Raw genomic sequence first — 10,196 nt, 5'->3', positions numbered from 1 at the left:
TGAGACTGTTGATATTCTTTTTTCATGAACTTGCTTGTCAATAATTTACCTCGTTTTAGAAAATGTTCATACGTAGAGCATGCTCTTGCGTATCGAATCAACTGAGATATATATAGTCCGTATGCAGGCGATGAAGGTATATTGCTGCATAAGTAAGGGAAGTTGACGATAGAAAATTTAAAGTCATCACGTTTATCATATAGCATGGTTGTTAGATTACCATTAGTGTCTTTTTCAAGTAAAATATCTAAGTATGAAAGAGAAGGATCGGACTCTGTGGTATCTTTTATCTCAACCAGTATATATCGAATGGACGTAGGGATGGAAATTACCATTATTAATTGACAATACGTTGTCGATATATCGAGTTGAGTAGAAGGCCACAGCAAGTGTTTTCCTCTTTTCACGCACAAGATCTAGATTTTGCTTAAATTCTGCTACATATGAATATAAAAAATAAGTCTGCTAATAACGGAGTGCAATTTGTACCCATGGGTATTCCAAAAGATTTTGGAACACCTGATCTCCAAAAAACCACATGGATATTGTCAATCAGAGACTCAAGCATTTTCTTGATGTCAACTTCAGAGTACTTATGCGTGCAATCGGAATCTGTTTTAACAAAATAATTTTGCAAATGACCAATGACGAAGTACTAAGTAAATTAACGAGTGTTATTTTTATTGAAGAAGCAGCTGTAAATAATATCAAAAAGCCTGGATTTTAATTTGTCGTGGGGAATTGTTGTGTATAAAGTTGAAAAGTCGTAAGTTTTAGGTGTTGATTTTTGTAAAGTCTTGTAATTTCAAATTGTCTAAAAGTTCTTTATAATTTTTTTAGTTTCCACATCTGATTCACACCACTTCTTGAATATATAGTTGCACAGTAAAAAGGAATTGTAAAAAAAAAGTGAATTTAATAATATTGTTGTCAAAGGAGGATAAGACCAGTTTATTTATGCACAGGATTGGTCTAAGGGTATTTTCATTGATAATTCATCGAAGAATCATTTGTATAATGCATCTATTAAAGTCAATTTACATGTAAATGATATAGAAGAAAATTCTTATCTTTTTATGTTACCAAAAGGGCAACCAGGACAACACGTGTCTAGGTGTACATGTATGAATTGCTTTTGTGATAATAAACGTAACTTAGTAGAATATTACAAAGAATTGATTCATATTCTGTGAAATATTTTGATAAATTCTTGAAAATCTCTCTTAGCCACCATATTCTTCAAACGTGCATCCTTCAAAAGGAAGGGGGTATGGTAAGGTGTAAGATAATAAACTTGTTCCAAGATGAATTTAAACCCCATTATGTAGTATGATTTTTTTTCTCTGAAATTTAAGATTCTATAATAATTTAAGAACTATAATATGCAATAAAAAGAAATTTGATGGGTATTTTTTTCCCAGTGAAAGCAGAAGTGTGTGACTTTGTGCAATGAATAGGTAATATTTTAACTAAATTTGACCATGCATCTTGGTGAATGTAATTCTGTTTTTTGCTTTCAGTGCTTGGTAAATTTAAGATATTGTAATATATATGAGGGTGGACTTTAGAATATTGCATATTAATCACAGGCTGATGGTGGAGTATTTTTAAGTATTGTAAAGTAGCATCCAGTTGTAAATTTATGAGAATTTTTTTTTGGTTCATGTTATTTTATTATCTTATTGTTTACCTTAATTATTGATGCAAAACACATTGCACTTCGACATTGTTATGTAAACAAATGCTGTTTTTGTATTACTAGACGATCTAGCGAGATATTGATGAACAGACAGTCATCTCAGTTATACTGAGATGATATATGTCAGTTTTTCATCATTATCTACCATATTACGACTGTAATTTACTTACTTATTTCAGCATTATAACGTGTTGTAAATTGGGTGCCTGTCATCTTTCTTACGAAGAAAATAGTAATGTGACATAAACACTGTCGTTTTACAATTGATATGATCGAAATAATACTGTCCGTGTTCTCAAATATTTATACTTGATAGTTTAATGTTATTTTATTGCAGTATTGTCATTTAAGTATGTTTTATTCGACGAAATGTTTTGGAACTTGAATGTGTAGCGAATACTTATGTGTGTACATAATTGTCCGGTATTACAAGCCGTAGATTGTGCGTGTCAGTTTTATTATAGATTGTTTGTTGAACTTATTTTATTTTGTATATCAAATAGAATTTATAGCTCTTACTTTACATGTAGAGAGGACATTTTGAGCGATGTTATTTTCTTTGTATTACACATTATGCATGTGAAGAAGTTCCGTGAGGTTCCAAACAGGACAAGTATACATTGGTTGTTGTGATCACGTGACCATTTATAGAAGGTTATATATATGAGCAGCGAACGCCAGTTACACAACAACGATCATAACGATCAGATCATATTACGTCATCAACATCACTTCTAGCGACTTAGGTATGAGAAAACAATGTAAACTAATACAAATTAAGTAGCGTATAATTTCTCCACCGCACGGACACCGCAATCCATTGTATTTTATTAGGCCAGATATGTTAAGCTAGGACTTAGATTCATATAGATGTACTGACTGTTTTGTTACATTTCGTTGAAGTCTTTATTAAATGAAATATTTGAAACGAGAAATGGAAATTGGTTATGATTAACAGGAATATGAAGTAAATTATCAAGGGTGTTTAAATACATGCGATGGGCTGAGGATGCCCCCCCCCCCCCATTTTATATGTGAACGGATGTCATGAGTAGTCCTGATAAAATTTAATTAACTGAATTTACACGGGATGGAAACACTGTAAGCTGATTGGCATTTGACAGGGTGCTGAGGAAGCTTACAATATATTAAGATAATTAAATTGATATAGCAATAAAAAAAAATTACAGTCCTTTTCATATCATATTCCTATATTATTTTATTCTGCTTTTTCAGCTCGTCGGTGGTTGATGAAGGCTATGTCAAAATTGTCAAATTTCTCTTAAACTAGCCCGATGACCTGCCTTGAATTTTTTATATGATTTAGAGGAAGGACCCAAAAAAAAAACATATAAAATTCAGAAAAATTCGATGGGTATTTTTTTTTTTTTTGCTGATAACCTATCAATCTCTACCTTAATACAAATTATGATGATAAACAAACCTAAACACCACTTTTTAGAGTCCTGTTGCAAATCTTCCATTCGACATCGAGCTCGAAACAGGTCAATCCCATCCGTGCTTTCTATTACTTTCTTATCCTCTCCAATTAAACCGTATGTCAATGTTGTTTTCCCAACTCCATAGTGACCAACAACCATTATGCGAACCTGTCGAATTTTGCAGGATCCATATCTCAGCTCATTTTCAAAAGCTTCTCTTGATACTAAAATAGGAATTAAACATGTTCTTTTTAATCAAATATACCTTATTTGCCATACCGTTTTACGAATGACATGTTCTTTAAATTAGAGGACATTTATACAAGGTCTTTATGGCATACTCAAGGTAATTCTTATTTAAGGGTAAGGAAGCAATACCAGATCTTTTTATTTCTACTCTACTTTAAAATCAATATTTTGTTACTTTTTTGTCAAAGATAACTACATTTTAATTTTGAATCTAAAATAAATCCTGTTATTCATGAGAAAAATAATTGTAATTAGCAAAACTATTGTTATTTCTGCTATGCACTAATAGGTTTATTTTATGGAAAAATGGTTTGAAAATAACATTTATTAATTCAAATAATTGATGTGCTTATTTTATAAGGAAAACTTTGTTGCTGCTATTTGAGTGGGTTAGCTAGAGTATAAATGAGACCAGGTTCGGGATATCTCAAATCCCCCTCTTTGTCATGGATCCTAAAACGAAAGGTAAACGAATTTTGTAGTAGACAGAATTTTCAAAAAAATATGCTTTCAATCACGATTGTTTCTTAAATAATTTCATAAAATAGTATAGACAATTTTCTGATTTGATGATTAGATGCATTGATTGATTATTCGTTTTCGAAAAAATGCGAGATTTGCATGGATGAACAATTTCCATGTCGGCATACATGTGGCATAAATTGTGTTAAAACTTGGTTACGTTTTAGTTTTACAAGCAAATATATTTATCTGATTGAGGAATGTTTTTGTAATTATGTTTTTAAAATGTATAAATCGTGCATTAAAAAAAATAAATAAAAATAAAGGAGGGGGGGGGGGGCTTAATGGCAGTAAAAGTGATCAAAACAATATAATCGGTGTCCATCAATTTTCGCAGCCTTAATTCAATTGAACATTCCCAAATGATACAAAAGGAATTTTTTTAATGCATTTTGCAGGGCAGTAATTGTGATTTTAAAAAAAATTGGGGGAGGGGACTCGGAATCAAAGTTATACCATTACCAGGATCAACAGAGAAAATTTAAATATTGTAAGTTGTAATTGTAATGTTCAGCATAAATCAGGATATAAGTTATTATCATGCAATAAAAACTTAGTTCATATTTGGATAAAATAATGCCCTCCACATTAAACAACACAATCAACCAACAAGACAAGCCATTGTTTTATTTGAAACTTCAAAATCGATGTACTCTGACTTGAATATTAATTCAGATATTCTCGGGTGTGTAGTTGCTCCTTATTTCCTTTTGGCAATTGCATGAGGGATATGGAGATAACGAACAGTATTCAATTTCAAAGTCCATAAAACAATAGAAAATAAGAGCAGAGAAAAACAGACTCCCGAAACATAAGAGGAGGGATCAGGTGCCATAGAGGAGATAGCATCCCCTGCCGACCGGTCACACCCGCCGTGTGCTCATTGTCATGATCAGGAAATAATTTAATTTCAATTGTATCAAGCAATTTCATTGGCTGAATCATTCTGAGGAACACATAATATTATGTATAACAAAACTTTCCTATGACACAATGAGTTACGTCAAAAATGTATAACTCCGCTTGACGTTATTTTCAAAATAATGCCCAATTTGAATACGTTTTCCGGTGGAAATATTGTCCCATCTCACACAAGATTGGGGGATATCTACATCACCAACCCAGTTGTTCAGGTGATGAGCTTATTGAGTGTCAAAAGAAAAGCTTTAATTTGTCTCGCATCCCAGGTTTTATCCAATAAATCGAACGACTCAGACATATTAAAACGAGGAAAAATATTCTTATTTGCGAAATATTTTAAAATGGACTTTAAAAAATATATTATTTATCATTTATTGTCATACCATCAAAACTTTACGCGGTATCAGAGCAGAAAACGTCAAAAAACGCAATGTGCGTTAAAGTGCGTGATTGTGGGGTAAAGGTATATGCGTTAAAATGCGTGATTGTGGGGCAACGGTATATGCGTTAAAATGCGTGACTGTGGGGAAAGGGGTTAATACATTGTTTCCCATAGTTATAATAAATCATTTAAAACACTATTTTGATCATCAAAGAGTTATAGATTAAAATCGTTTGGACCATCTGAGCCTCTCATTTGAGAGGAGTCTGCTATTTTTTTTTTTAAATCAAATAAAAGTTCTTGTGATTGTTTTTTTTTTTATTTCATCGTTCATCTTTTAAGGTTCAAAAACCCTTTTATCTCTTGTAAATCGTATGCATCTTCTGTTTATCATCTAAATACAGTGTACATGTCTCGGAAATGTCGTATTTTTATTAATGGATGATGAATGTTAGGGTTATGGCACTATTACATATGTCTATAAGTTTATCTATTCTTTGATCTGAATGACAAATACATTTAACTTTTTAAAATTGGATTGAGATGTGCATGTTTTGTATTACCTGCAACGCCATGCTGTCCCAGTCAGACAACTAAATGTGCCTCTAATTCTAAGGAATTCCGTAATGGAAAAAAACGTAATACATATTGAAACAGTTTAGCAGGTACACAAATAAAAACGTATAACGTTAATCCCTGTTAGAAGACATGGGAATGAATCTAATATGACTTAATGCAGCGATATTTCTTGCAAAGGCATTCCAATACAATTAGAAGTAATATATGACATGAAGATATTTACACAATATTGACGATTTCTTTTCTTTGTTGGATCCATTTTCTAGTTCCTGTTAAATAAAAAATAGAATGCCTTCATTACCTATAATACATTTAGCATATATAGCATATATCATACATAGGTAAAGAAACATTTCTTTCATTGAAATCATGATTGTTTTAACATGATATAAATGCACTCATAAAGAGTGAAAAAATATATGAAAGTTCTGATGACCAATTAGAGAAAATAATTATTCTCATTTTGCCTTCCTATCACTGTCAATTAGATATTCACAAATTGTTTGATTTGTTGATTCTATGAAGTCCTTTCAATTTTTCACTCATAATGAAACTGATCGATAGTGGAAAATATGCACATGACACCAAAGGAAACTAGGTAGCCAAGATAAAACAAAGAACAAAACTTATTTTTGGCAGAAACAGGTAAATTGCAGTTTTTTGCAAATATTTTATTTTAAAAAGAATGTATATATTACGATAGAACACCTGTATTTCAATTTTTTTTTAACCCATCATCAGTATTGCTACGTTTGTTTCTCGCCTTCACTATTTCATGATGTGTTACCATTTTAATTTTTTCTATAAGATCATTATCGTTTAAGGATATAGTATATTAATAAGCAATATTTACGTTTTCCCAAAAACTCAAAGTCGTCTGTACATTTATCACATGTTTGTCCTGAAGTTGACACTTGCACTGCGTTTCTGTAGCCTTCATTTTGGAGAGCTCACTTGCAAGGGTAAAAGATAAATCTCTCTCATTACAAATAATGTTTTGGCATTTGAATCCTTTATAGAAAATGTTTGTGTCAATAAATGTTTCTGTCAAATTCTCTATGGCATATTCAACGTAGTCTCCAATTTCGTTTGAAATCTCTTTATCCACAGCCAATGGTCTGATTCGCAACACTTGCAACTGAATTTCGTCATTACATATGCCAACAACAATAGTGTGTTCTTTGTGATCAAACACTGCCGCTGTTTGATAAAGACATAAATTTCCTTCATGATTTTCATCTGTTGAAACTTTCCATCTAAGAGTACCCATGCAGTACGCTACCAGTCTGTAGAACACAAAAATGGCAAAGGAAGTGAATCGATAGCACAAAATGGACGAACATTCCCACTTATCTTCATGGAAGTCAGCTTTGAACTGCTTTTTGTTCATACATGGGACATACCATGACATTCCATCTTCTGATACGGCCTCAAATGAATTCAAATGTACCAGCATTTGAAGTTTCTCCATGTATGGCATAATTTCGCTTTTATGTGTCAAGTATAAAGGTTCATCTTTCCACAAAGCATCTATCACTTTATCTTTGAGTTCCCCCGTTTTGTTAAAAGATTTCCATTCTCTAATTAATTTCCTTTTACAATCTTTATTGATGTGGTTTTCATCAGCAATTATCTTGCTGAAAGCATTAGCAAACCACTGAATGTCTAGTATAACATGTTCCTTCAACTCCACTTCTTCAAAATTCAGAAGAAGGCCACTGTCATGGAAACATTTTAAAAATTTGGTCATTTCTTCATCACCTTTGATTTGGTATTCATAAGGAAGAGATGAGTTGAGCTTCCAGATTTCACTCAGGGACAAAACCTTCCAGTCTCCTTCATACAATAACTGCTCCATTAGAGCCCATGAAGAAGGCAATTCAATTTTTGTAGTATTCTCATCCATAAATAATTCCACTATGGAGTTTTTCATTGACTCTAGCATTGCTTTAGTGTTATCATTAAGTTCCTTTAGACCCACTGCATATTCACGATCATTCAGAGACTCACTTAACCAATCTCTGTCCTCGTCTGGAACAGCATTCCAGAACTCCCCAAAGAACCTCTCTATTTCCTGAAGAAGTAAATAAAGCAGGTATAAAATATTAATTCATATTTGTAAACTAAACCACTTAATTATGTGTCGATGTTTGAAAATGTGCAGTAACAGGTATTTCAGTATTAAATGTGGTGCACAGTTCAAACTGACTTCAACTGCACTGTAAATCTGGTATCCATTGTTGAATTTCAATTTATATGAAACTTAGGATGCAATACAAAATACTGTAAACGTTATACATTTGGCTGTGTATTCTTTTAAGCACTATTGGCGGAAAGCAATCTCCCCTAATTCAAAAACAGCGCTATATGCCTTACACATATAAGACAAGAGGCCCAGGGGCCACATCGCTCACCTGAGCAATTTGCTAGGAAAAAGCACATATCAGATCCGAACTGAAAGTTTACTGAGTTTGAGTTTGCCCTGGGGGGCTTGAATTTTAACCTCATTGGGGGTCATGGTTTGAACAAATATGAATCTACACCACCTGAGGATGATTCCATATAAATATCATTAAGCATGGATTTGAAGTTCTTGAAAAGAAGATTTTAAAAGGTTTCCCTATATATTCCTATGTAAAACTTTGATCAGCCATTTTGGCCCCACTCTACCCCCGGGGGTCAGGATTTGAACAAACTTGAATCTACACTACCTGATGATGATTCCACATGAGTTTCATCTTTCCTGGCCCAGTGGTTCTTGAGAAGAAGATTTTCAAAGATTTTTCCTATATATTCCCATTTAAAACTTTGATCGGCCATTTTGGCCCCACCCTACCCCTAGGGGTCATGATTTGAACAAACTTGAATCTACACTACCTGGTGATGATTCCACATGAGTTTCATCTTTCTGGCCCAGTGGTTCTTGAGAAGAAGATTTTTAAAGATTTTTCCTATATATTCCTTTGTAAAACTTTGATCGGCCATTTTGGCACAACCCTACCCGCGGGGGTCATGATTTGAACAAATTAGAGTCTACACTACCTGGTGATGATTCCACATGAGTTTCATATTTCCTGGCCCAGTGGTTCTTGAGTAGAAGATTTTTAAAGATTTTTCCTATATATTCATTTGTAAAACTTTGATCGGCCATTTTGGCACAACCCTACCCCCGGGGGTCATGATTTGAACAAATTAGAGTCTACACTACCTGGTGATGATTCTACATGAGTTTCATCTTTCTGGCCCAGTGGTTCTTGAGAAGAAGATTTCATTTGAACAAACCTGAATCCCCTTTACCCAAGGATACTTTGTAGCAAGTTTGGTTGAAATTGGCCCAGTGGTTCTTGAGAAGAAGATAAAAATGTGAAAAGTTTACAACGACAACAATGACAACGCCGACAACAACGACGACAACGACAACGCCGACAACGACAGACGACGGACAAATTGTGATCAGAAAAGCTCACTTGAGCCTTTGGCTCAGGTGAGCTAAAAAGCATTATGATATGCGCCAAATCAAATCCATGCTAACTTGTTAAAATTCAATTTCCGCCATATTTCGTACTTCTAAATATAATACATTAACAGTATATTATATGTGATACAATTGACTGTCAAATAAATTTTGGTTCTTTTGTATTTTTGAAGTTAAACTGTAATAGTGCATTCTCAAAATATGTTAGTTTCAGTTATTTTTTGTGATTCACATTTCTATTAGCCTGAGTACTTACATCTGTAGATTTTGTTTCTGTGTGTGTGGCAACAAGAAACAGTGGTGCCTTTTTGCCTCCAAATGTCTTGATTGAGGTTATCCAAAACTTCAAGTAGTCTGAAAGAAAACAAAATTTGGTAAACTAAAAGAACAACTTAGCACCCTAATAAAAACAAACAGGTCTGTGTCTCTGGTAAGTGTGTATCTCTACTGCTTTATATTAAAAACATGGAAAGTAAAAGACCTTCAATCAATACTTTTATTTTTGGTTTTACAATAATCTAGCAGAATTACATGAATATGACTTCATATTTTGTAAACCCATCAATAATTATTAAATAGAATATGAATTATGAAATGTGCAATATTTAAATTTTTGAAAAATAAATATTTACATATCTTCTTCCTTCCGTTTTAAATGACAAATCTTTTGTTGAAAACAAGAGGCCCAAGGGCCTTGAATCGCTCTTCTGATAAATTGTACAATCTATCACTTCTATTAGAAGCCTACAACTCTATTAGTATGATAAGACCGAAAATGCATCAACTTACAAAGTTTGATAATATTTAGCCATTTTTTAATATAATAATAAAATACCATAAGTGGGTCACAGTGACCTACCTTTTGATTGAAATTTTCTGAGTACTCAAGATACATTAATTGACAAATACTTATGATTCTAATTAAAT

The 10,196-nt window shown here is 32.8% G+C and overlaps 1 protein-coding gene across 1 annotated transcript; it reads right to left on the bottom strand.

Annotated features, from left to right (window-relative positions):
- Nucleotides 1–3,114: 3,114 nt before the first annotated feature.
- LOC134278271 (uncharacterized) lies at nucleotides 3,115–9,816 on the bottom strand (the record flags this gene model as incomplete). The annotated part of the gene is made up of 5 exons (XM_062760590.1): nucleotides 9,801–9,816; nucleotides 9,526–9,623; nucleotides 6,648–7,868; nucleotides 6,018–6,063; nucleotides 3,115–3,365 (listed from the first exon to the last, which is right to left on the bottom strand). Coding segments are annotated over exons 1-5 (1,632 nt in total), but the record flags the coding sequence as incomplete, so codon positions are not given.
- Between the last annotated feature and the right edge of the window lie 380 nt (nucleotides 9,817–10,196).

This window comes from Saccostrea cucullata, unplaced genomic scaffold, assembly GCF_032062105.1.
Source record: "Saccostrea cucullata isolate Sc308-1 unplaced genomic scaffold, CSIRO_AGI_Scuc_v1 ctg12099, whole genome shotgun sequence".
Lineage (NCBI taxonomy): Eukaryota > Metazoa > Mollusca > Bivalvia > Ostreida > Ostreidae > Saccostrea > Saccostrea cuccullata.
The sequence above is the reverse complement of the archived record's forward strand: the minus strand, read 5'-3'. Positions and strand labels throughout refer to the sequence as shown.